At 41.7% G+C, this 27,931-nt stretch overlaps 2 protein-coding genes across 2 annotated transcripts; both read right to left on the reverse strand.

Moving 5' to 3' along the window:
* Positions 1-312: 312 nt before the first annotated feature.
* Positions 313-9,222, reverse strand: mdm4 (MDM4 regulator of p53). Its single transcript, XM_052075359.1, has 11 exons — positions 9,044-9,222; positions 8,247-8,334; positions 8,089-8,163; positions 7,655-7,788; positions 7,514-7,563; positions 7,143-7,207; positions 3,447-3,543; positions 3,198-3,358; positions 2,912-3,094; positions 2,496-2,564; positions 313-2,084 (listed from the first exon to the last, which is right to left on the reverse strand). Exons 2-11 carry the CDS (start codon positions 8,316-8,318, stop codon positions 1,527-1,529), a joined length of 1,464 nt encoding a protein of 487 aa, XP_051931319.1. The 5' UTR covers positions 8,319-8,334; positions 9,044-9,222; the 3' UTR covers positions 313-1,526.
* A 444-nt stretch (positions 9,223-9,666) lies between these two features.
* On the reverse strand, positions 9,667-27,341 carry LOC127607356 (sortilin-like). The gene is made up of 20 exons (XM_052075572.1): positions 26,980-27,341; positions 19,437-19,499; positions 18,742-18,815; positions 18,552-18,654; positions 17,945-18,106; positions 17,696-17,769; positions 16,760-16,809; positions 16,538-16,665; positions 16,220-16,364; positions 15,942-16,097; positions 15,013-15,125; positions 14,825-14,927; positions 14,586-14,754; positions 14,323-14,507; positions 14,050-14,239; positions 13,681-13,797; positions 13,366-13,474; positions 11,844-11,956; positions 11,631-11,763; positions 9,667-11,558 (listed from the first exon to the last, which is right to left on the reverse strand). Exons 1-20 carry the CDS (start codon positions 27,214-27,216, stop codon positions 11,544-11,546), a joined length of 2,439 nt encoding a protein of 812 aa, XP_051931532.1. The 5' UTR covers positions 27,217-27,341; the 3' UTR covers positions 9,667-11,543.
* Between the last annotated feature and the right edge of the window lie 590 nt (positions 27,342-27,931).

Here is a 27,931-nt window from a genome sequence, read left to right on the forward strand (position 1 = left end):
GTTGGAGCCCCGCAAACATAAATGTCAATGAGGTGGAGGAGTTGCAGATAGTCATTTTGTTTGACAATTGGCTGGTTCATTGCCGAGCAAAATACATTTTATTGCTCATTTAAATATTTCTGTTGCCTTGTAAGACACCACGAGCCCTCCTCAGGTGGATCACAACCTTCCCCCTCCTCACACCACTGCCTCAAACCCAAGTTTGCCACCTCTGTAAACAAGGCTGGCCATCTCAATAATGTTATATAACAATTGCTTGTGAGTACAGTATTGTAGTTTCAAAGTGAACACGCTTCACACAACAGGCATTGCTAGGGGTTTGCAAATATGTTTATTTGGTCAGAGAGACAACACAGCAAGCCAAATTCACATTTGTGTATTATAAACGCAAAGCTCATGTCGCTCTCCCGTGCTTTCGTTATGAGGATCTAGTGGTCATTACAAGAGACATGCATCCTTCTACGTTTGCTTTATGTTAATGCGAAAGTACAGCGTGTCACCACCACCACCACCACCATCACGCAGAAGTTGTCACCCCCTACAGGCAGAGAAATAAAGCGCAGGCAAAGAGCCATCAAATAACTTCACTGAAGCCTGGTGACATCTGTACAGCTTTTTTAGAAGGCTTGACATCATCACTCAAAAAGTAATGTAAGTGTGCGGTTCTGTATTACAATCTTGCAAATAATACAAAAGCATAGAAACAAAATCTGCTAATACTAATGGAAAATGCTCACATGGCAGTGAAAAGCTCGAATCAAGCCTCAACCTCCCTTCGGCCTTTTTATTCGCTACAATTCATATACATTTAGCCTACTTGAGATGTAACTTTTGATGCTCTTTAACAGAACAAGTGCAGGCTTTTACTTCAATTTTAAAAGATCATAAATAAATTAAATACATTCTCACTTTATTGGAGGGCTGGTCTTGAGAGAAAACGTTAAAAACGCGTCGCATTGCTGTCACTTTGTAAATATTCCTTTGCCCTCCAAGAAGTACACCAATGACTGTAGCGCAGTGCTGATATCAATTTGAGCAATTAGACATTATTTGAGCATTTCTAATTTATATACAAAGGGAGAGCTGAGGCAGATGATTGTAATAAGAGCATTGTGGTTTCCTTCTTCAGCCTGGTCGTATCTGTGACCCACACAGCACATTGAAAACAAAACGCCTAGTTAAAAAAATTAAAATGAAAAAAGGGGGAAAAAAGTCACGTAGATTCTTCTTCAGAGGCTGCAATCAATCGACAGGGAAAAACAAACATGACTCCAAAAAAAAAACCCAACAAATTTTTCAGACAGCACCATTCAATGGATCTAATCGTTTTACAACAAGGGCACAAAAATCTGCACAGCAACTCTCATAAATAAATATATCTCTCAGCTCTTATTGATCCCTTCTGAGAACGTGGCACCAAACAAACAAAATACGGCTCCGTCCATCCTTCAGAGGCGCCAAAGTGCTAAAATGAGATGGTGCTGAACATACACAGAGTGCATGCAAATGTGTGAGCCGCTGGGATTCTACACAACGAATATCTTTACAACTTTCTGGATAATCTGTCCACATCCCGGGCAAGGAGCCTGGAATTTATGAAGCCTCCTGGCACACGGGAAGCAGGTGAGGAGATGGGCTGTGCGTCCGTGGATTATGTTGCCATTGCGGGGCCGAACCCGACACAGCTTGCACGGCTCCAGCAAGGTGTCCGGTTGGCATTCAACCTCAACCTCCATGCCCAGACTCTCTTGACTCTCCCCGCCCGACGCCTCGCCGTCCTTGGGGCCGGCGTGGCGTCGGGACGTGGGGGCGGGTGGCAGCGGCCGGTCGGCGGTGGAGTGGGAGGGCAGGATGACCGGGTCGGAAACGGTGCGGCTGCAGTCGGGGACGTCGATGCCCGCGTCGCTGTCGTCGTCCTCGTGGTGCGCGCTCAGGGAGCCGAACGCCGGGATGTCGGGGACGGAAAGGGAGTGGGCGAGTCGGGGCACGTCTTTGTACCAGTTCCGACGCAGGGCCCAGCAGCGGACGCAGTACCTCTGCAGGGGAGAGTTGTACTTCCTGCATTCGCTGCATTGCCATGCATCCTGGCGAGGAGAGTCCAGTTTGGGATTTTCATTATAGCTGTCTTTATTTCTTTTTCAGGCAATTTTAATTTGTTTTTCTTAGTTGATATACATTTTTTCAACAATGTTTCGTTTTGCCTTAGATTATCATTAATTTCAGTGTTTTTTTTAAAAAACTCATATAAAGCCAAATTTGTAGAAATATTTTGCGTTTTAAATTAAAAATAAATAAATAAAGGGCTTCGCAAACCTCCCCAGTCAGTATTGAGGCTGTGGGAATTATTTCAGTATGATAAATCTCACACACACAACAACACACAAAATTTATTTTTCGTTTCAATTTTAGTTATTTCATGAGTTTTCATGAAGATAATAGTCAGCCAAAATGAGGCTCGAGACAAGTGGAAGAGACAAGAAAGCATTTCTACAAACCTGTGTGGAGATCTCGGTGTCCGTGTCATCACTGAGACACTGAGAATCTTCTTCTGGCTCCTCGTGCATCTGAACACAAACACAATCACACCAATGCATCTGCAAAAACTACCTATTGTAAATTCCATCATTATTGCCGTCGTGAGTACAGTGGTAGCTTGAGACAACTTGAATTCAATCTTTTTGCACTGAAATGCCATTAATCCATTTCACTCGGCTTTAATAGATTATGAAATAACATAACCCTCCCACGGACTTAAAACAAATTTAGATTGAGTCAGACACAGTTGCAGTGTGTGTATCGATGATGTAGTTAATGTAATTACGCATCTTGTCACTGAAAACCTCTCGCAACTTGGCCATCTTGACCAAATGGCAAATTCAATCAGGATAAAAACCCCTTTAACCTTACTTACCTCTCTATCCGCCTTCTCCTCCTTTCCCCCTCCATCCTCCTCATCGAGTGGCGCATCTCCTTCGCCGGCGCTTCTCTCTTCCAGCGCAGCCTCCTTCATCTCCACGCTCACTTGCTCACTTCCACCCTCCGTCAAGAACCACAGGTCGTCCGTGGTGTCCGACACGATGGCCGTGTCCTCCTCCTGTGCAGGAGACAGCCGACACGTCAGTCAGACCGACGACTGTTTGTTGCTCTTCAAAAACAACGACAAAAAGAAGCAAAAGTGACCCGGGCGGGGTTCTTACTTGGTTGGTGTGAATATCAGTGGACCCGTTGCTCCTGCGGCTATAGTTACTGCGGAGATTGCCCAAAAACCACCAGGGCAAGCCAGAGAGGTCCCAGTCATCAAGAGTGACATCTAATTTGGGTCGTTTGCAGGCAGAGTGTGGCAAACCTTCAAGGGAGTCTTGAATAGGTTGGAAAAAAAATAAAGAAATCATTTTTAGAGCTTTGAACTGTATACAAGTATGGTTCTGAGCGCACAAACTGTTTACCATCATCAGGTTCTCGAGGTCTTCTCTGGGAACAGGTCGGCAGGGGAGGCCTGTCACTGGCAGCCTCCAGTCCCGCTTTGACCACACCCCCAAAAATCTACAGGGGGAAGAAAAAAAAAACATTAGACCACATAGCTGCAACTGGTTTACTTGGAGGGTTCGCAGCTCCTTGTCAAGATGGCCTCTTGTCTATGGGGCCCGTGGAAACATTTCGGGTGGGGGTGGAGGAGAGACACACAAGCATTTGTGGATGAATGGAAAAAAAAAACTGAATAAAAGAAAAACAGCAATTTAATTTACCTACATGCAATGGCTATTGACCACTTACTGCCACAGATCTCTATTTTCTTTTGTTTTTTTAAAATAATGAAGTATGAGAGCCATACGGAAATAATTTATCCATGACATAGAGACACACTAAAAGAAGAAGTTGCAATTTTATGAGGATTGTAACTTTTTTCAAGAGTTAAAAAAAAAACAAAAAAACATTACCGTTAAGTCACATTTTTGAGGGGAAGTGAAACAATATTTGAGAAGTTATGCAAAGATGAGCTATTGAAACAATCTAAGCAGGTTGTAGCTTTCCCAAAGTATGAAACGGTGTTTTCAAATTATTATCACTATCGGGACTTGGAAGCGGTTGGGAAACATTTGTCTCTGCTCTGGCCACTTCAGATGGTGGCTTGACATCTGTTTGAATTCCCCCCATTAAATTTCAACTTTTAATCTTCAAATCATATGCTCTTTTATCCCCCCCCCCCCAAAAAAAATATGAGTGTATAAATGTAATATGACTTCTATCCCTTGACATGATTTTAGTTTACTTTGAGGCGGAGTAGTGCCTAACCACAAGCATGCGGACATATTCATAAACTTGACTACATAGGAATCACCTATGTAAAAGTTACCTATAACTCGACAATTTTCAAACGTGAATGACATACGTATACACTTAAACACGCATGGCAGGGACATTAGGTTCTAATCTGCAAGCAATAAAAGAGCCATTATTCTGTGATCAACCATCATGCCTGATTAAAAAAAAACATTACAAAGGAGTTGAAAAGGTAATGATAGGCTGATAATGTTAGCTTGACAGTTTCCAAAGAGGAAATGAGAGAGAAAAAAAAATGCATGAAGAGAGGGACAAGAAAAGAGGTTTGGAGGGGGCGGGGGGTGGGGGTGTTCTAATTTGGCCAGTTTCTGATTGAGAGCTGCGACCCTCCACTGTGAAGCAGAGAAGAGAACTCTGAGACAGACAGAGACAGTGACTCTGTCCCCCCATCCAGAGTGGAGCCGGTGGGGCGCACTAAAGAGGCGGACCCTTCCACCAAACCAGACCGAGGATGGGGCTGTACAGAGACGGTGCCACTCTGTACAGAAAAGGACACCAACGAAGACAGCAGCCCCTACCGCCTCATCTCACTACACACCATCTGACAGGGAAATTAGAATATTCTCTTTGCCATTTAATTCATGCCTCTGGAGAATTTTGAGAGGTAACACTTTATTGGTTTTAATTTGAGTGATACCTTATACATATTGTCACTGTCGTGGCAGAAACCTCATCTGCCCAATAGGGTCGAATGGATATTTTTTCACAAATTGAAACTTAAGGCCAAAGATGAGGCCGTGCACTTTGGCTAAATTTTCAGTCAACATCAGGTGGCAGTACAGAACAAAATGGCAGCGTCCCAAATTGGACCAAAAAAAAAAAAAAAAAAAACACTTTGCAAAGAATTTATTTTTATTATTATTAATGTATTTATTTTACTTGACTGCATTAATTAAATATGCAACTTCTTTTGCAAATTAACTTGATTATGGGGGAAGTGTTGGATTAATGAAGATGTGCCACATTAAGACAACTTGTTTGACAACTCAAACAAGATGCCGCCCTCCCCCCTCCCAAAAAGTCAAAGTTTTGAAAAAATGAGGATTCTGCCCAAGGTCCTTCTTGATGCATTATCATTCGGAGCCCACAAGGCAAAAACTATGCAAAGCAGTACTAGCAAACATGCTGCACACTTTAGCATTTGGGTTTAAAAACGTGTTTAAAATGAAGACTGTACTCAAATGGAGTGAGAGTAAAGTCAAAATAAAAACGAAGCTATTTACCGTATTTTCACGACTATTCGACGCATCGTACTAATGGCCGCAGTCTCATTAATGCGTGACATTTCTGTATTTTACACATACACAGGACGCATCGTACGAATAGCCGCAGTTTTACAGTGGTAAAACATACGCCAGCTTAAACATACGGCATGCATGCGCGCACTCTAACACGTTAGCTTGAAGCATACGGTAGCATGCCAAAACATACAAATAAGATAAAAACACGTTTTTAAAAAGGCAACGAAAGCAGAACTGAGTTCGGGTGTATTTTATTTAGCCATCGTACAATGTTCTCACGTTTTTCGATCAATCATCACCTAGAAATCCATCAAAGTCCTCATCCTCTGTATCAGAAGCAGAGGACTGCACATCTCAGTTGTCATTGAATGCATCACATGCTAGTGTGAGTTGCTACGCATTGCCGAGCGGAAAGAAGGAGTAACAACAGCAAAGTCAACATTTCTCTCGTGTGAAGCTTTCCCACATTTTAAAGTAAAGAACAGAGCGAAACATGGTGGCAGCGCGTGTGTGTGTAGAAAGAATTGAACAATTGTGCAAGTACCGTAATCCATCAAAAACGCCGCGTTCCCTCTCGTTGTTGCGTATTGTGGCGTAACTCGCCAAGCGCTGCCTCTCACTCTTTGTAAAGTTGTGTTTGCCACCGATCATCCATTGTTCCCATGCCGTTTGCAACTTTACTTTGAACGCCCGGTTGATGCCAATGTCCAGCGGTTGGAGTTCTTTAGTCAAGCCTCCGGGAATAACGGCAAGCTCAGAGTTCATTTGCTTGACTTTTTTTTTTCACCGCTGCTGTGAGATGGGCACGCATGCCAAAAGCATAACCGGTGGCTTTAAGTTTGAACTGAGCTTCGTAGGCGTGCGTGTCTTTTTGTCGAATTTATTTTCAGGGGTTCTTAGAAACCAAAACCGGAGTTGTTTTGCAACAAAGCACATTGCCACACTCTATACAAGTGTTGGTACTGGCTTGAGGCGTCCACTTACACGCCCACCCTTCACCATTGGCGGACTAGCTTGTCTGTCCTCTCTCTCCCTCTCTCTCTCTCTCCCTCTCCATATATGTATGTATACACGCCCACCCTTCCCTGATTGGCCGACTTCTTTCACAGTCACTTCCGCCTTTTCTCTATATAAACAGCGTGTCGGCAGTCAGTCAGATTTTGGAACTCAGCGCATATAAAGGACGCTCCGCACCATAAGGCGTACTGTCCATTTTGGAGAAAATTTAAGACTTTTAATGGCGCCTTATAGTCGTGAAAATACGGTACTTTGGTTATGAATAGTTAACTCGTCTATCAACTGTCAGTTTTCCAAGCAGAGCTGGTCGAGCTGAATGGCAATATATGCTACAGATACAGCAACTCAGAGTTCAAATATATTCCCAGGAACCTTTCCTAGTCAGAGGTTATGAATTTCAAACTTTACTGCAATGCAGCCAAAAAAAAGGCCTTAATCACTCTTGCCAGTATAACAAATTTGTACCCAGGTTGCTAGTCGTGTGTAGTGAGGCGAGAAAGGTTTGGGGCTTCGTTTCTTCGAAGCACCATGTTTCAGTTTTACCTGACCACGATCTTCCACTGCGCCCTCAACACACTCACGGCCCACAGAAAGATTCTCTGCAGCGTCTGCATTTCAGATAAGACACAGTAACAGAAACAAGAACACCACACTCTCTCACTCAGGCCTTTGTTTTGTTGATTTGTAACAACAGCTTGAAATGTTGTTTATTCATCTGCCCTGACCCTCACAAGACAGACATCCATCACAAACACACTCTTAAGACTATGTGGGAATATGGCTGTAAAATAACCATAATAGTCCACAGGATCTTGCATCATTTGAAATATTGAGTTAAAATTCAGAGCAAAAGGAAAAAGACATCATTAATAACACAATCGGAGATCAGTAATAGACATTTCTGTGTCGCTTACCAGCACTATCGAGTATGACGACATATTTCTTGAGCATTTCATACACCGGGCTGTTAAAAAAAAAAGAAAAGCCACAATAATTTGGTAAAAATACATATTTACAAATGGTTATGTTTTGAACAAAAATATGTTGGTGTGCACCTTGGGTTCTTCACAGAGAAGCTCTCCACTTCGAGCAGCTCTCCCAATGGGTCATCCTGGCAATGGACAATGTGCTGCCTTTGTTTGTCATAGAGCTGCTTTCCCATAATATACTGGCCCAAGTAGTGCATTACCTACACAAACACCAAAACATTAGACACAACCACACATGCAGGTACAGTGGAAACTCACTTCTCCGATGCTGTAACACATAAAAAGTTGAGTTTGACCAAAACGTGTTGTCAAAATAATGGCTTTCAGTGTTATCCAACTGATATTTCAAGTTATAACTACTATATGTATCACCACGGAGCATGTTCGAGGTTGGAGATGCCCCTTCTTGGTCACCTTGTATGAGTAAATTGTATTTAATAGTTGCGATTTGAGCTACTCCCACCATTTTAACATGTTGAACATTTCACTTTCCAGCTAACCTCTTTGAGTGTGAAGACGTCCTCCTGGGCTCCAGCAATGCGCAGTATTTGCAAGAGGGGAGCTTTGGGTTGAACCTGGAATTATATTTATATATAATTATGTATGCGTAAAAAGAAAACAGCTATTTGTTTAAATTGATGTTGTAGATCCAATATACCTGATTTCCTTCTCCAGGCAGTGCCCTGCATGGTGTGCCAGAGGCGGAAGCCTGGCCCGATAGGGAGCTCATAGTCAACACTGAATCACTGAACAATCGAAAATTGGGTAGGCGTTAGCACGTTGATTTACGTCATGCACGCGAGGTCAACTCACTCCAAAAATGTAGTCTCTTATTACAAACGCAAATGAAGAGACTCTGGAAATTATTACAACACAGGAGTTGATATTATTCCTTAACACAACTCTACTGTATATGAGAACCATTAGTTACATGCAAGCTCATCAAGACGAGACTTGATTTCTTGTCATCTTGCCGCTGTTGATGTTCAGTATAAATGAAAGACACAAATGTCACGTAATTACACAACTTGAGGGACACTCGGCGCAAAGGGGAAAAAAACATGGTTCACATATCTCAGTTTCATTTTTAGCTTTTCTAAATTATAAAGAGACTTTGTTGACGATCTCCCATTTTCCTTACAAAATGCTTACAAAACATAAAAAGCGGATGCACATTAAAATCCAATAGCATTAACAATGGCAGTTGCAGACATGCAGCGGTAACGTTAAACAATTTCACCCGATTTCTCGTGCGACATATGAAAAAAAACTTAGCAAATCACAAAATGCAAGTTAAAAACCATAGCTAGTTATTGTTGCGAAGCTAGAGCAGCGTCAATTTTGACTGGTTAACAACCTGCCAAACGTTACTAGTTTGCGTGTCTTTAATGTAGCAAACATTTAGCCTTCTGTCTCCTTTCCTGAATAAATACGTGTGTTCAAAATTGATCTCACCGGAATTAACGGGCATCACTTTAACGCCGTTACTTTGCTCCATACGTGTTGTTGATTTTCCACGCAAATTGACATTTCTGGGTTAAAATGGTCCGAATTCTGGGGTTTAGACGCTAGCTAGGTGGAAGCTAATCAGTTAGCCTAACTGCATTTCAAAAGGAACGAGATTTCGGCAAGAACCGTTGCGGCGAGGCAGTAGCGCCGCCTGGTGTTCAGGAGACACAACTTTGGTCTGTTGTCAAGCAGGGTTCTGTAGCGGCACGCTTGTGCCGTTATGCGGCTCGCAAATGGAATACAGTAACTTCCAACAAGTCAATCCTGTCACAAATGTAAATGCTACCAAAAAACTATACTATGGAGTAAGGTCTTTTTAAATTGTCCAAAATGTTCTTGCAATGGACGTTATTTTAGTAATCTTTTTTTACTTTGCTTTTAAATTGATTTAATTCTTTGTAAATGCTTTTAAATGTTCCCGTTTTAATTATGTGAAGCACATTTGAGTTGCACCCCGCCCGGAATCAGATGGCTCCTCCATATACAGCACCTTGTATGAAGCAATGGCTGTTTTAAAGCGCATTAAAAAAGATAAAGTTGAGACCAAACAAAATCAAGAGTACAAAATGTATTTTAAAGAGACATTTAATTCATCAAGAATATAATTCAAAAAAGACATCCAAATGTTAACCAATCTGTACTATGAGAAATGTTTCATTCAAATATGCTTCCTCACTGGTCTTATCACAGCAATGTCAAGAAAACATGACGGTCTCAATTCAAATAGACTACTGCAATAGGAGCATGGTACCATGTATTATGTATGTGGCAAGAATGTGTTTTTTCACAGACGTGTAGATACAGTACAAAAATATTAATCATGAACTCCAGTAAATACCTATCGAGTATATGGAGACATCAAGCATGTGTAGTTGCTCTCATACCTGACAAACAGTCCTTGAGAATATGCCTGTCTACGAGGCCAATTCTACAGCATATAGCTTATCTGCTGGGATCTTAATCACCTCTACAAAAAGAGGCAATCCTTGCCTGTATGTTAAATTTCAGCGCTTATTATGAGATGTACATATTATATAAAAATATATGCATATACAGGATGAAGTGTACCAGTATGAATAACAACAAAACAGTTGAGACTTGCTTATCTTATTTGTACCTGCATCCACTTTAATATCATGACACACGTTAACTGATGTGGGGAAATATAAAATACACAACCATATCTATCGATATACACAGTATAACAATAAATCGGTATGTTTTCTTTAAAAATAATTTTCAAGTAGCGTTTTGGAGTTAGTATTGCCTTCATTTTAATTGCTAGGCTATGGTGGATTTATCTCTACAATTAGAAAACATAACCATAAAAGTGCTTTGGCAATTAATTCAAGTCTTATGTTTTCACTAGACAAAAATGGGGAGCTAAAATATCTAACATTGTGATGCTTTGCGTTTCCAAGCTTCAAAGAACGATTGATTTGAACATTAATTCCAAACTTCATACTGGACTGGCACACCAGCATATTTTTCTTCTTCCCATTTCTGATTTGTATTTAATTGAATTGCATGGTTTTTATATGTGACGGAGAATAAGAGTAAACTGGACTAACTGGATAGGACTGTTTTACTGACATTTAGGGTGCGTCATTGTAAGAATATATATGTAGTAGTTTTAGCTTCATACAATACAAGCAAACAGTGTGCGCTAAAAGAGTGACATCTAAAGTGCATTCCCCAACGTGATTATTTTAAAAGCTCAACTGTCTTCAGTCAAAAGTGAAAAATCATGACACGATGGGAGAGGACATTTAAATGCCACTGCTCACAGATGTTATTCAAATCAAAAGTGCTTGTTTTGGGAGGGGGTGGGGAGGAATGTAAAAAAATACAACACACACACACACACAAATTAAACAGCTTAGCTGTCGATAAAGAAAAAAACAAAAACAAAATACCACAGCCCGCATGACGTGAAACTGCACATCGGAACGTCGTTTGTACATGACTACGGTATATTAATGCACAAGTTTTAAACGTACGGAATATAAAAATATTTTGAAGATGGAAAAAGTAATTATATTTAGGATTTTTTTTCTCCGTAGCTGTATTCTATTACTTGATTGTTCCATAACACTGGAAGCTGAAACATCTCAAATTCCTCTGAGTGCATTGTCAAATGTCAAACGCTGTCTCTTACAGCACAATTTGACACTCCAACATCCTGACAGAACCAATTCAAGCTCTGCTGGAACTTCAGAGCCTTTCTTTTGTTCTGTGCCGAGTTTTCGCACCCCCACCCCTCAACATTCAATTGGTTTGTCGCTGTGGTCTTGTCTGTGTGGGAACCTCAACCATGTGATCATTCTACCCGCTGCTGTTGCATCTTCCAGTCACCAGGGGGTAGCAAAAATTGAGAAACAGATTTTAATCAGCTTGTGGGACAAGCAGGCATCAGTGAGGAGTGGAGGGGGTCAAAATGTCCAATTTATTCCAAGAGGTCCTGAGAGGAAAAACAAACCCCAGAAAAGACTTTAAATTACAAAAATGGGAAATTTCACAGTGTCTGAGATACCTGATCTGAATCCTCATTGCAATGTGCTCCATGTGTTCCCGTTTCCATGTACTCGGCGTCAACGTCATCAACCCCTTCTATTTTGTTAGCTTCGGCGTGTTCTCTCATGACAGAGTAGCGTTGCACAAGGAACCTGACAAAGACATCACCACATATTAAGAGGTGTGGGAAAATAACGTGTAATGGCCTACAGCGGAAACGTAGCTGACTGACCGTCCACCGCAGATGTATTTCTTGACCACCCACACGCCCACGACAGCGCTCATCAGAAGCATGGCTATGACAACCACGGCAATGATCGCAGCATTCGACGCATCGCTTTCCGTCTGACAGAAAGGCAGGAACAGAATATGAAGACTGAATTTTTCATATCACGTTGCCTAAAACTTGAATTTAATAAAAATATACTGTAGTTCCTAAAATAGCCACAAGGGGCGTTTACTGTATTTACTCATCTGTTGTATACTGATATACAATACAAAACAAGCCGATTTATATAGCGCTTTCACAACAGCGGCAGCTGTAACAAAGCGCTTAACAAATCAGTTAACAAAGTAAAATAATAAACACAACACGTAACATAAAACACGGACAGTCGTGCAGTCCTAACCACCCTTCCGTCACACGCTCTGTTTAAAGCAGTTTGAGATGAAAGAGGAGAGAATTAAAGTGTCCCCTAACCAGTGGATCAGAGACGCCATGCTCAAAATGTGCACACGTCGGCCACAAGCCAAGTTTCAAAGTCAACAAGAACTGTATAGATTTTATCCGAGGTTTGGTTGACAGCAGCAAGTATCAGGTATTCACTAAAGATACAACTTTTATTTAAGGGGATGTTTAAAAAATAAATAAATCTGACTCAAAATGCCACCAGGATGTTCATTTGGTAATAATTCATTGACAAAGGCGGTCTTTTAGAGCAAAGGCTAGAACTGGAGGAAACACGGATTGTAACTGTCACAAGACAACATGCATGGTGTTGTGCGTGCTGCAGACAGAACATTAGAGTATTTCATTTTAATTAACCCTCGTAGTCCACCGCTTGCGATAAATGTAAAATTATGTCTTTGAATCAAAGGCAAAGGCATTCGGAAAAACACGAGAGAGCTGAAACGTATGGGGGGGTTCTAAAATGGCCTAAATTTCATGACGTCACCGGCTGATAATTATCAGGCATTGCAGCAATAATAAAGGTTTTGATTCCGTAATCTTTACAATTTACATATTTTGCACCATAGAGACCTATTATAATTCATATTTTTGAATGCATTGTAAACCTAATGTGTAAACATGCATTTCACGCGATTTTTACATCAATCGCTTTGTTTTCGCTTGGACAGACGTATGCATGCCACATTGTTGGGTTGAGGTCATTCCAATTGTGCAACTTTTAGGTGGGGCCAGAAGATCGCAAATGAGTTTGCCTTTTTGCAGGAGGCTTCAAACCAATGCATTTTACATGAACACGTCCGGTCGGGATTGTTAGTAGGGCTTGGTTGGGACCTCCAGACAATTTTTTTTTTCCTTTTGCAAAAAATAAAGAATATAAAATCCCAAAGAACTAATAAAAACTATATATGTATGGATAGCACAGATGCCTCTGAACATTTTGAGTGTTTGAAAAAAAATATATATTTGTATAACACAAAATACATCATTACAAAAATTGTAAAATGCGTAACTTAGGGTTTTTTTCCATTTGAAGGACCCAAGGGTTAAAATGAGTGGCACCAACCAGAGAAAATGGATGAAGAGCATCACTGGTGCACCTCCTCCTCAGGTCAGTCTCCTTTCTTACAGGCTGGAAACCACCAGTGCACAGGTCTCCTGGAATCTTCCGGTAACTTAAACGGAAGACAATAATACAACATTAAATGTAAAAACACAACTGAGACTGATGGATTATTTTATGTGAAAACCTGCTATTGTCTTTATTGTGGAGACAACTAATGTTTTGCAATGAGCATTGTAAATTTTGAATTGCGCTACTGCCTTTTTGGTTTGTTGTTAAAAAAAAATTTTAAAAAAAACAGCAACAAGAGATACTCACCCACTGGTCTGCAGCTCTTCAGTGGTTCCATTGAGACAAAACTCCAGAGGATGATTCTTCATCTCCTCCTGCTCCACACACTCTGAACTGTTCTCAGGTCGGAAGTATCCAAAGTCACTATGGGACAAAGCAGAGTCAAATGTGTTTCAAAGCAGTGATTCCCCACATAAAGTGTGCCAAAAAAGCCATGATTTCCATCATCGACAAAAGAACACAGAAGCGAGGGAATAACTCTACCAGCGTCAACAAGGACTGGTAAGAGGACTATACTCTGGAATTGAAAATACTTTTTTTGGAGTGATAACGGTCACCCAAACTTGGGCTAAAAAGAAAAAGAAAAAATTGTCCATAGATGGCGACATGCAGTACCATTGATAATCATCCAGTGTACAAGCGCAAGGAGACAGACGCTGCCTGCCACTGAACCGCCTCCCGTTCCAGCAGGCAGAGTCTTTCCTCAAGCGTAGGAAGGTCTCCTTGTAGCCTAACACACAGCCGTCAGTGGAGCGGTCGGGTTCGGCAGAGTGCGCCAACCACGGCACGTAGTCCGCGTCGTTACCTGCACGTACACTCGCAGTGTATAAGCAGTCTTGCCCAAAACACAACCACCTTCTTGCTCAATCTTTTCACGTAATCGCTCACAATCTCGGCTGAGGAGATTCCTGAAGTCAATGGTGATCACCACCCATTTGGTAAAGTCATTTCTGTAGCCCCACAGGCTGACGTTCAAGGAGCGGGAGCCCGGTTCGCTGTCCATTCCGCTGAAGTGGAAACGGTCACTGGTAAAGTTATATGTGCGCCAGCACCGTCCTTCATCGGTGGAAAACCTGGATTGAAGGGACAACAGACCTCGAGTGAGGAGTCCTGCAGATGAATGCCAATTGCTGGGCCGCATCTCTCCTCACTTGATTTGATTGACGGGGAAGTTGGTGTGCTCCACCGCCACAAGAAGAGCCCCGGAGTCCAGTATAGCGTAATGATGAGGACCAGTAAGGGACAGCGACCACGAGTAGCCGCCGTCGTCCGATATGTAAACGTCGGGCGTGACAGCCGACTCGCCATCCCCCACGCTGCCTGAAGAGGGGAACGTGTTATGGGAAATAAGACCAAATCTCATTCAGAAAGTTCTCCGGGTGTTCGATACCATGAGCAAGAATGAGGCCCACTGCACTCGGCTGCGAGAGCGGCAACATGGGGACATTCATCTTCATGGCTGTGCTGAAAGTGGAGTGGATGTGGAGTCGACACTGTAAAGACACAAGTGGAAGTGGAACACGGCTAGTTGGGTGTCGCCCGTTTGCATTTTCGGGAGTCGTCGAGTTACTCGCTCACTCTGTTTGGCCGGTTGGTGGAGGTTTCAGTGTCACAATGGCTGTTTTGTGGCCGGCGCAGTAACTGCCATCGCGCTCCTTGGTCGAAGGTGATCATTGTCTCCACAGTTCCATCTACATAGACACAAGTTGTTATGTATGTTTGAGTCCTTTAACTTATTTACTCCCAAAGACGTTTTTAAACGTCTTTTCAGAAATTGGCTGGTACTGAATGAGTTTTAATGACAACAATTTATTTTGAAAAAGCTTCAAAATCTCCAACTCTTTTTTTTTAATGCCATTGTGAGGTTTTGAATGACACGACTGCTTTGCTTGTTAATTTTGTTAATTAGCAGCATTACACAAAAATGACTACAATTTCCATCATTGGAGGGGTACCTCAAGGGCCAATTAAATGTTGTCGTGATCAATAATTTTTTTTCGTTAGACCCAGCAGAGGAAAGCGTTACCATGTGTAAGGGTTGGCTCCCTCTTTGTGAATAACGTAACTACTCAGATATTGCCGATACATTTCTTTGGATCACATTAGTCATACATTTATGACTTTTCACCACTGGCAGTGGGCCGTACTCTAACGTGTGTCATGTTAATAATTACGGTGCCTTTTCAGAAAATGATGGTCTTTAGGATTCTGACTGACCAAAATGAGCAACTGTGATAAAAGCCGTTTCTTTGAGATTCACTTGACAGACCGGAAATTGGAACCCCCCCCCCCCAAATATATATATATATATTTGAAAAGGAAAATTTTACACAATGAATGACGCAAATAATTTTGGCGGCTAATTTAAAAAAAAAAACAATCTTCAATGTTCTTTTGGGGGAATAAAAAGTGCTCATTAACTTTGTTTGTTCATATCTTTTATGGTTCCTGCACAAGGCTGTTCCCAAACACTCCTTCCCACAATGTCAATAAGTGCGCCGGCTTACCCTCTGAAAGTACACTGGTCATGTAAACACCCCTGAGTGACGTAATGGTGGTGAAGTCAGTGTCACTTCCTGTGGTGGTGTAGAGATGGCGCTCCAGTGACTTTGAGAACACGGTTCCTCTGTCATCAGACACATAGATCGTTCCAATCCCCGAGTCTGGGAAACACACACAAATAAAACCTTTGGACACTATACTATGTCGAATTGGTCTCCGTCGTAGCAACGAGCCATTTGCTTTGTATTTGATCGCAATTATGAATCAGCAACATAGTTCTGACCTTCGGGGTCATCCACATGCATGAATATCATGTTTTCATTGGCTGCCAGGATTGAATAAAACTGCTCGTGGTTGACTGCGGGAAGCTGAGCTATGTTCCACGCTTCTCCTCCATTCACTGAAACGTGGATTATGCGCTCCGTGCCCTAAACAAAAGTAAAATAAATGCATGAAGAATACAAATTAAACAAATCAATGTACCATATTTTTCCACATTTCTCACACACACAATGACACTGTTAAAACCTCGCAAATGGTCAATGTTAGGTCAGAACTTGTGACACTAGGAACAAAAGAGTCAGATGTTGTAGATGTTCACCTTTCCAGTCATGATGGAGGCAAAAACAAAACGTCCCCCCAGCACGAACGAGTAAACTCGAGTTGCGATCGTCTGGAAGCTTTTGCCGTAGTCTACCGTTTTCCTTAACTCCAACATTCCTTTGTCATCTGGCAGATACAAGGCGGCCTTATAATTCATTTCAATTTCATGTGTGTGTGTGTGTGTGTGAGAGAGAGAGAGAGAAAGAAAGACAACACTTACTGCATGATCCGTTGTAGTTTGTCGTGAAGTAAATGCTATTCTTCGCACCCCTGTACGTGAGAACAAGAAATAGGATGAAGAATGAACTTCGGGTTGTCAACATTTTGCAACGTTGCGCAGTTGTCTGCGTTAAAATCAGAGAGATGAAATTTGTGGTTTCTTTACGGCAAACAACCATTCCAGGCTGTAATCCAAGTGCTGTCTAACTATACGCAGGGAAAAGGGAAGCAACGTTTTCTTGGAAATTGGGCTGGATAGTATCTATAAATTGAAAAAAGAAATGTTGCTGACTCACGACGCAGTCCAACAGAAGTCTGCGTTGCATCTCTCGGCACGCCATTTAGAGGCCAAAATGACAGCTGCGGTTAGACGGCGCAATCGCAATGCTCCCACAATGCAATGAATACAACCGCAGGTTGACACCACAACCTCATGTTAAATCGGGTCGTAAATGCTGCCCTAGTTGGGCAAGCGCTGCAAATTGTGCGCAGCTGGAATAACAACGCAGGACAAGGAACGCATATAAACACAAACAAGAATGTCTTGAGGAAACCGACTTAGACAAGACTGCCGCAATGTCAGTGATTGGATGATTACATTTTTTTGATGTGGCTTTAATCATTCAGAATAAAAGTGACAAACAATTGATACGTCTTATTCATCCTTGGACTAGCCAGACACGAATTATAGTACAATTGTAGAATTTAGTGGGCCCCATGCAAAACAATCTGCCTTAAAGAAAAGCAAAGAGCATTACCCATTCTCGGTTTTTGTTCACATTATCAGAGGTTAAATGTCGCATGTTCATAATTATAGTGTATGATTAATTACACTGAAATTAATTTCATTCTGAGATTTATTCAGATCATTTACTGATGTGACTCGCTTTATTTTGTTTCCCAAATACCTAATCTGGATAAAAGTGACAATTCTCACCATCTGACGAGACAAACACTGTCATGAATCTTCCGCCAGGTGGCGCCAAAATCCTCTGACAGCCACAAATCCAACTGTCGGGAGGAGAAACGGGTCATCGTGTAGTTAAGTGTCATCTTTTAACTATTCCATTGTGCCTACTTCAGCATGTGCTACTGGTGATTGTCTTATGAATGCAAATCAATCAAATGCATTGATCCCATTGAACGCGCGTGCTTTCAATTTATGAGCAGATGAGATTGCGGCTACCCTGATGCTGAGAGTCACAAGTATGTTGCAGTCTCCAGGGTTGTACAGCATCTGAATTAAGGGCTCAAAAGGTAGTTCTGATGTCTCAAAGATCCGGCCAAAGTTCCGTGAGCGAAATAGTCGAAATCCCCCAGTTTCGGACACATCAGCCGTCAGGATCACCTGAAAGAAAACATGCAAAATGTCCAACTGTGTATTTCAATTTACATCTTTTTTTTCTGAAAGTAAAGATTTTAGAGGGTTGGGTTAGTTCATGTAAATCCATATACAAACATTAACCAAATATTTTATGTTGTTTTTAACATCGTATTTGTGTTTTTAACTGCTTGTTGTAAGGTGTCCACGAGTTCTTAGAAAGGCGCCCACAAATAAAATGTATTATTATTATAATTGCAACCACAATAATAACAATAACCAGTAGTTTCATTAGTATCCGACATCTTATCAAAATTTAGCATTTTTATCAATTTGAAGGCAGATTTTTGAATAAATCTTATTTGATTGTATCACTTTGTGCAGGGGTACCTTACAAACTGTCCAATAGTTATTCAACCAAGATTGCAAGCGATTCACAATACCAAAATGAACAACTTTTTCGGAGAAGCACCTTGCCAGAGTGATCAGGACTGACAGCAATGCCAAACTCTGTCTGGATGAAGGTGTGGTTGATCAGGTGGGTCACATCAGTGAACGTCTTCCCGTAGTCTTCACTGACAAAAGATGCATTCCATTCACGCAGTTATGGCACCAAAAAAAAAAATCTGTTCCTTTGTGTCCATATTTAGTGTCGCGCTCACCTCCTGTAGAGGTTGGACTGGCCAAATCGCATCATGAACAAAGGCACCTGGAATGTGGTCAACACCAGAATCACCTGGCAGGGAAAAACATCTTGTGACATGAGTGACGGGTCCAAATTTGAAGATGTAAATGTTGTGGACAGGCCGAGTGACACCAACATGTGAGATAATAACCAAAGAACTGGAAATACATTTTTCAGTAAATTGCCATGTGATGTAGACATCCCGGCCACTCAGCACAGTATAACTGAAGTGACCACAGAAAATGAAAGAATGAACTGTACAATGGAATGTTAGCCCGTCTTCGTTTTCATGTTCGGTACTTTGGTTTTCGACTATAATCTGTTCCAGAAGGCTGTTCGAAAAGCCATTTGTTCGAAATCTGAAATTATTTTATTAGCCCATGATCAAGGGCTAATACACTATGCAGAAATAACAAAAAAAAAGAGTCAGAGTTGCGTAAATCACAACAAACATGCCTGCTCACAGTGAACAACACAAGGAAGCGTCACTTGGTCGAAAACCGGTTTTCGGTCGTAATCTGAGGCGTAAAAATCTAGAATTTTCTGGTCGAAATCCGATTTGGTTGATAACAGAGATGTTCGGAAACCGAGGTTTGACTGTATTTGTGCTCAACACGGAAGGTTCCACTGTCCATTTGATAAACCGACTGGCTGCCATTCAAGCAGACTCACCCCTGTTTCATCTCCCACCCAAGCAAGTGACAGGGAGCCCATGGTCCTCACTTTGAAGTTGAACTGCAGGAAGAAAGAAAACAAATTAAAGAAATGTACTCTCATCATCTATGCAAAACATCTCACGGACGCCAGAAGATGTGGGCACTTTCCATGATAGCTTGGAAAATACAGTCCCGGCCGTACACATTTCTGGAATTTCTGTTTATGCGAGTGTGTGTGTGTAGTGCGACCTACATTCGACTAAATGACAAAGCTGCAGCCAGACAAGGAAACAATCGGTTACGTCCCAGAGCACAGCGGGAACAAAGACGCACTCACACGCTCCGCAGCAGGCTGTACCAATGACTTGTTACGCTCTTCAGAGCGAATGTAAATGTTTACAATTCAGATATTTGGTCCAAGAAGGGTTTATAGTGCTCTGAATCTAAAGCTCCTTCTTGCATAACATACAGACTAATGACCATCTTGGCAACGGACAACGTCCCAGTTTACTCATCCAGAGTTGCCTTCAAGTGTCTGGGGGGGATTCAAGCAACAAGTCTGGCAATGATCCTTTTTATTTATTTATTTATTTATTTTAGCGCGAGTAAGTTGCCCGCCTTCTTACTTCTTTTAAAGGTTGGCAATAATATTTATAAAGGTGGTCGAGGGTACTATGAAGCCACAGGACAAGTTCTCTCGGACGGAAAAGGGCCCGCCAACAGGCCCGATGCAAACTTTATTAACATTACTTTCCATCACCTTAATACATCACACGTTCACTGTTCCAAGTGTCATTCAACTGAGATCACCTCTCAATCGTAACTCATCGGGGTCGTGCAAACGTAACAAACCGTGAAAAATCAATCACTTATCTGACACCATGCGGTCAATGTCACCGCACACGATTAACCTGAAATAATTCAATTACAAAATTGGTGAAATCAAAATCTAATTGTTCCATAGGGACTCATGGTACTGCGTTTGCACACACCATTTTGTGTCAAAAAAAAAATCAACTGGTGTGATGGCAGCGAGGCAGGAGGAAAGAATCCATAAATAACAGAAGTCCAAAATTTGGGATCATTTCACACTTAGCAACAAAAATTAAGCATTATGTGTAACACAGCAGCACACTGAGAGTTGTAAACAGAAGGTGTGATTGTTGATGTTAGCAACTGGAATCAAGCCGAGCGTCGTTAGCTAGAATGTGATGTCGCGCCAGACCACTGTCAACACCATTGTGAGTCGAATAAAGGTTTTCTTATTCTTATTCAATCAGTTAACTAAACATGAGGCGAGTAGAAAAAAAAACTATTTATACACTTGTTGCCGACGGTCAAAATTAACGCCGAGTCACTGAACAAGGAGACTGGCTAATAACAGCCACCCAACTCTCGCTCAACAGGTAAGGCTGTGCCTTTTCGAACCGTACACACTCAAAAAGTCACAAACGTGGGGATGGCAACCCCCAAGTGGGCCTCACATTACAGTATTGCAATAAATACCGCAAAATCCTTTTTTTTCAATGTATTTATTGATTGTAAAGCAGTTGCAGAGTCACTGCATTTCAACAACTTTCACGATCTACTGTATCTTCTCTCTGCATCTTGACCAACGTTCCTGTCAGTTGCTTTCACTCCTGTTTTATATTGAACCAGCAGGAACATTTACAAGGTGGCTCAGCTAAAAGTCTCCATTCTCCAAGTGATGATTTAACCAGCTACATTTCACTGAAAGCCAATGTTGACTCTTATAGGATGAGCTCTCAAATGATCTTAAATCCTAACATTTCACTGGTGAGTCACCAAAATTATAAAAAAAATATGCCCGTACCCACACACAGAACACCGGGACCGCTTGGCAGTGGGAGGGTGCCTGATGAAGTCCTCCGACAGAGGTCGGCCGCTGACACAATGAGCGGCTTGTTCCCTCTCGGTCTGAGCGTTGACCTTTGCGCCCCGCCAATGTTTGCGCACGTAAAACATCAGAAGAGGAGGTCAAACACAGGCCTCTGATCTAACACACCGACGCTCTCAAGTTGGACCACATCACACAAAGCGAGGACGGGGTGCACTTGTGTAAGATCACACAAACGTCTGCGTGAAACCTCGACGGTAAATCACTCCCTTCAAAGTGCCACGCAAAGCGCTAAGTGGTGTGGTTCCATTCACCAATGATGAAACGATCTCAATGTTCATTCAAATGCACGTTGGCGGCTTGTGACCTGACATTTATCACAAATTCAACAAAAGAACGACTTTCCTATACTCTTTCCTCCTCCCAAGTCTTCTGCTTTTCGTGCTGCTCCAACAGCTGGCTGCTACCCAGCTTCACCTCTCCACTGCCCCCCCCACCCCAACATTTTTCAGCCAGGGGGGATAGACGACAGGCTTGGAGTGAGAGGAGGAGGCAACAACAAAAAGAAAGAGGAAAAAAAAAAAGCCATTACTAAAACGGCCAAAGTCCTTTTTAATGAAAACCACACAAAACCAACACTCGCAGGGTGAAATGATTTAACAAGAACATTTGAAACGGTCGGTAATGCTGTTTGACTTTCTAATGACTGTATCGTTACTCCTGAAACAATAGAAAATTTCCCATTGCAGGACTAAGACACGTTATCTTCGCGTATTTAGCGCAACGTGCTCTGCAGTCCCCGGACACCTTTTACGAGAGTGTTGCCAACTTAGTACTTTGTCTCGACACAGTATTCAGAGCATTCCAGTGGCCTCTTTATTTCCCCCCCAAAAAGTGACTAGCAACAAATCTAGCGCCTTTTTATGGTGTTCACTGGGACTTTTAAAGACTCACTTCCAGATGTCGTCATAGCGGGAGCTCTTCACCTCCTCTGCAGTGAATCCCACTCATCCTCAGCAGCATCCTTTTTTTGCTAGCTTTATAACCCCACGATATACACAGTCTCAGACTAAAAACTGAAAGTCAGAAGGACGTTTTAGAGTTTCGCTGGAGTCACAGCGTGCTATCTATCGTCATCTCGATCGTTTTGTGTAAATTGGTAATCTCAGCTGTTTTAGATCAGTCTTTTCCTCGTCTTGGGCTTACGGCAACATCAAGCGTGTTTGATAACATCACAAGTCTTTTGGTCTTTGCGGTACCGTGAGACAACCGACAAGCAAGAGATGAGCTCTATCTAAACCAGGGGAAATGCCAAAAGAATTTACTTGTTGTCTTGTAAATAGTGATGTTGCAAAATTGACAGCATTTGGTCGTGACTAAAAACTGAATGTGCCAGTGTGGAGAGCAAATAAACACCTCGATGCGAGAGAGTCTTCTACAAATGAAGACAAAACTGAAATTATTCAGATTGGCAGTAGAGAGAAGAAGGTGAAACATCTGAAACTCAGGCTTTCAAATCCACTGACCAACTTCGTAACTAGGTAGCGCGAATAGATTCACATCTGACTTTCAACCGCCATTTCAAAACTGTTGCCAAAGCAGCTTTGAACGAACTCAAAGACATCAACATGATTGAAAAATGTCATTTCGGCCTTTTAGCAGAACTTCCCTCAAAAAACATTAAACAGCTGCAGCTCATCCAGAATAGCGCAGCTAGCATTTTAACCAGGACTAAGAGATCTGAACACATCACACCACTTTCACAGTCTCCATCGTGGCTTCCAGTCAGTCGCAGAAAAGATTTTAAATCCCTGGCCAAGAATGCATCTGTGAAATCCGCACAGTATCTTTTAAATCACTGCCTGTCGATTGCCTTATTCGGTTGCTTAATTAGTTTACATTGATTTTGGCAATGTCTCATTATGAAATGTAATTTTTCCTCTTCTTGTAATGCTTCTAACATTTTCTGTAAAGGTGAGAGATGATCGTTTTCCAAAGTCCTTTTCCCAATCGTCTCCAAGTCTTCTTCCGCTTAACAGCTATCCTAAACATACTCGCGTGCCTGCAATGTTGCACAGAAAGAACGAGGACCCACGGCAAAAACACAGTTAAGAGTCTGTGTGCACACATTCCGGCGGTGGAGGGAAAATTATTACATATTCCTCTAGTCCGGCCCAGGTATCCCTGACGTCTTGAGTCCTCGGGTAGCAAATGTAGCTCGCCCTGGAGTCTCAAGCAGAAAGGGCTAAAAAATTAGCATTGAGTGCTTGAGTTGAGCAAAGATTCAATCAAGTAATTTATGAGTCAGAGTCTGGTGAATATTGTCAGTTCAAATCAAATTATATCATATTCACATGATTTAAATTTATTAAAAAGGACTACTCGTGCATGTGTCTAATAAACAGGTGGAAAATAAACATTTCATCTCATTTAGAATGTATCTTCAACATTTTTTTTAAAAATATACATCATATACTGTCCATCAAACGAAATATATTTCAATGGAAATCTTTTTGGAGTTGTTTAAATGAAACAAGTAATTACAAAGCCTCTTAAAGTCTAGATTACTTTAACACCACTAATATAAGACAAAATAAGATAATAAAACATTTATTTGTCTCACAATGGAGAAATTCCCAATTTACAGCCGCAAAATTATGAAATAGACAAAATAGAAGACTAAAAGTATATAAAAATCATCATATCAATATAAAATATAAATAAAAGCATATTAAAAATGGGTGAGCGCGGGTGAGTCCAGGTTTTCAGGATCGTCTACTCTACTCAATAGCCCGACTGCCGTCAGGCTATTGAATGTATAGAATATATTATATCACATCATAATATATATCATTGTCTGTTGATTTTGTGGGGTCTTGCATGCATGAATATTTGCTTTGGTTTATGCCGTTTATGATTGCCAATGTCAAACTAAAATAGGACAGTTTACTTTTCCTTCAGTAGAACCATGATAATCGAGTTGACTCACGCAAACTTGTGTGACTATGGATAAGCGCAGCTCTGATAGGACACCATTCACAACCCAAAACGTGAGTGACGGTGGGCGTTGTTGTGTGCAAGCTTGACCAATCCTTTCCATGCCGTCAATATGTGACCCAGGCAGCCACGTTGGTAACAGAGCAAACACACGAGCAAACAGGAAGCTAAACCAGCCGAGTAACGCCGAACATTCCTCTGGGCATCAAGGCCAATCAGCTCGCGCTTTTATTTTTATTTTTTTGCAACACAGACGATGTGCGTTGGCTTCACTGGAAGCAATAATGAAGGTCCGTGTGATTGAAGACCGAGGCTGTTAAGTTGGTTTTGGAAGGACAATGAATACCACCGTGTTGTCTTTGTCTCGGTCCTTCTTCCAAGAACCTCCAATTACCAGACCGCGGGAACATTTGTGTTGTCAAAACGCCACCCACCATCCCTACTTGGCTGCGAATGGATGTGGTCTGGTCCAGTGATTCCCAACCAGTGTGCCGTGAGAGCTCCGACGGTGTGCAGTGGCAAATTAACAAATTTCACTGAATTGGTGAGAAAATAATGTATTAATACCAAATAATGTATCTTTGTCCATCTATCGCTGCCAGCAACTTGTAGTGACAGACAGAACAAATAGCTGATCTTCTATTAGGTGGCGAGAAGCATGAAAATGACATATTATCTTCTTTTTGTGACAATTTTGTTTGGTCGTGTGTCATGCGATTTTTTTCAAACTTAATATGTGTGTCTCGAGGCAATAAATGATGGGAATCACTGGTCTGGACTGAAGACTCCAGCTCACCCGCGACCCTAATCAGTGTCAGAGAAAATTCTCATAACCTGATAATTTATCATCACACTTTCGATGTTTCACTCCTTAAACAAACAGCAGAGGATAAAACTCGGTCTCCCCATCCATTTTCCAAACCACTTTAGGGGCCGCAGGGGGCGCTGGAGTATATCCCAGCTGTCTTCGGGCAGTAGGCGGTGGACACCCTGAACCGGTTGCCAGCCAATCACAGGGCACACAGAGACGAAAACCATCCGTGCTCACACTCACACCAAGGGACAATTTTGCGTGATCTATCAGCCTGCCATGCATGTTTTTGGAATGAGGAAAGAAACCAGAGAATCCGCAGAAAACCCACACAGGCCAAAGCCGGAATCGAGCTCTGCACCATGAGGTCGATGCGCCAACCACTCTATAGATGGATGGATGGATGGATAAACTAGTTTTAATATCCATCCATCCATTTTCTAATCCGCTGATCATCGCGAGGGTCGGTCATGGGTGTGCTGGATCCTATACTAGCTGTCTTTCAGGAAGTAGGCGAGGTACACCCTGAATTGGTCGCCAGCCAATTGCAGAGCACACAAAGACAAAACAACTATTCACACAGAGGGACAATTTGGTGTTCCATTAACATGCATGTTTTTTTTGGACAGTGACAGGAAACCGAAATACCTGAAAAAAAACCACACAGGCATGGGGAGAACATGCAAACTCCACATGGGAAGTCGACCACCGTACCCCCTAGCTATAACATGTTAAATCAATCAAAACTTAATAACATCAGAGTCCCTTTCATCCCTTTGAGTTTTATGTGTGCTGGCCTTGAAAGAAAAAATGTGGACACTGTGCTGTAATATAGTGGCCAACTTATTTCACTACGCGAGAGGGTCATATTTGTAATACACAGCTGTAGTTCTATAACTAGCGTCATAAATCTTATTGTTTGATTAATTGCGACTAAGTGAACACAGGCAACTGCCTGGGAAATTGCCCATACTGTGCCCCCAAATGCTTTGATAAAAATTAATTACGTTTTGATTAAAAGGAATCATTAATGGTTTGGTTTGTGGTTAGGTCTTTATCAACATGCTCAGGATCACATAAAAATGCTTAATCGATCATGATTGTTTGGAGTGCTTTCCCTCACTTCTCATGCCGATGAGCTACATCTTACAAACTGTTGGAGCATTGTGAGGAAAAAGAATCAAAGTGGACCAGAAAGGAAGTGGGGAGGAAGACAGTTTTTATCCCCCCCCCCCCCCCCCCCAAAAAAAAACACACAAAAAGTTACATTTAAGCCTCCTTCACGGTGACACCGAACGTGCAAAATCAACACTTGCCAGTTGCAGTATCACTGCTGTCAGTGGATGCAGAGAAGGTTGCATTACAGATGAACGAGTGACGCATTTTATGACAAAGATGTTATTATTAAACCATATCAAATCTTCTTACAATTACAAGGGTTGAGATGTTTCACTTTTGAACTCAAAATCTTCAACAAGGATTTTAAGTTCATCTATTGTTAAAGAAATGGGAGAATGTTCTCAAATTCACTTTAATATTTAAGGTTAATAATTCAAATTTATGCAGTACGCCGGTGTCAAAGGCCCCAGACAGGAATCACAAAACGTCAATCAAAACTGGAGATTATTTTCTTTGTAAAAACGTAATTTTAGTGGATTGTATTGGACATTATTAACATTAAAAATTAAATAAGAATAATGACAATGTTTTGTAATGTTGCAGTTGTAAACGCCAGAGATTAAACGGAAAAAAAAATCTAAAGAAATTGCAAATGATGAACTTTTCATTTCTTTACTTGCACAGACTTAGCTAACGGTCTCGAAGTGTTAGTATAAGCACAACTGGGCGGATAATTATGCTGGATGTTAAGAATTAAAAAAAAAAAAGACTTACAGCGTGAGTGTTGTTGAACAGCGCTGACTCGACTCCAGGAAAACTCGGACATGAGTGTTCATTCAGTCCTGCCGCGCCGCGTTCCGACATCTCCAACTTCTCCCATGTGTGTCGCTCCTCATCACCACTCAACTCCCTCGGCGGCCTCCCGACAAACGACTTTTGTCCTTCGTGGAAATTTCTCGCCAGCGCGCACGTAAACAAGCCCCATGTGAACACGCAAGTCGCAGAAAGCATGTTGAAAATCGGCAGGTCAGTTTTACTTACGCTCCCTTATGGTACCTCATTAATACCAAACACTGACTCCTCGTGCCGCCCCTCATCCCCCAGGACGTATCTTTCATTAACGTCCCCTCCACACCGGCGAGTGATTGGCCAGGACCAAAATAACCTGTATTTTCATTGGACGTCAGGACTCTTCCTCGACGATTGAATATCAAATCTTTCCTTGGGTGTTAGAGCCCCCTAGTGGTTTGTCTAAACACAGCAGGCTTTTAATCAATTGTACCCCCGCCCCTTTCTTCTGTGAACATGTCCCCCTTTTTCTTTCTGTGAATTTTACGATTCCAGGAAGCACTAAAATGAAGTGCTCGGCAAGGGAACAAAAGTCCACAAATTTAAGGATTTCCTCTGGCGTTTTCTGGGGGTGGGGATTTAAGAAGGCATGTGACCGGGATGAAACGAGAAAAGTAACATCCACCCTGGTGTACGCTGCAGTATAGTTTTATCCTACAGTTGAGATGACCTAATAAAATTGTGTGGTGGGGGTGAAATGAACATGTTCTTAATGTAGTTTTTTCACTTACTTGAAGGAATTTGAAATTATGTATTTTTAATTTATTTTCATAATTATCATTTGCACAGGTGCGCAGCAATGTCTTATGGAATTTTGACATTTGCAAATAGTGTTTTTAGAGTTTTGGAATTGATTTCCCTGAAAAAAAAAATCAAA

The sequence above is a fragment of the Hippocampus zosterae genome, chromosome 9, assembly GCF_025434085.1.
Source record: "Hippocampus zosterae strain Florida chromosome 9, ASM2543408v3, whole genome shotgun sequence".
Lineage (NCBI taxonomy): Eukaryota > Metazoa > Chordata > Actinopteri > Syngnathiformes > Syngnathidae > Hippocampus > Hippocampus zosterae.

Bases quoted from the DNA above. Each gene is read 5' to 3' on its own strand.
- LOC127607356 (XM_052075572.1), bottom strand. From the start codon at position 27,216: ATGCTTTCTGCGACTTGCGTGTTCACATGGGGCTTGTTTACGTGCGCG. The intron at 13,475-13,680 runs GTGAGTATCTCT...CTTCCGTTTAAG, and splicing joins GAAGAGCTGCAGACCAGTGG to TTACCGGAAGATTCCAGGAG. The intron at 11,764-11,843 runs GTCAGTCAGCTA...TGTCTTTGTCAG, and splicing joins AAATACATCTGCGGTGGACG to GTTCCTTGTGCAACGCTACT.
- mdm4 (XM_052075359.1), bottom strand. From the start codon at position 8,318: ATGAGCTCCCTATCGGGCCAGGCTTCCGCCTCTGGCACACCATGCAGG. The intron at 7,208-7,513 runs GTAAGCGACACA...TCTGAAATGCAG, and splicing joins CGTCATACTCGATAGTGCTG to ACGCTGCAGAGAATCTTTCT. The intron at 3,359-3,446 runs GTAAACAGTTTG...AACCTATTCAAG, and splicing joins ACCTCGAGAACCTGATGATG to ACTCCCTTGAAGGTTTGCCA.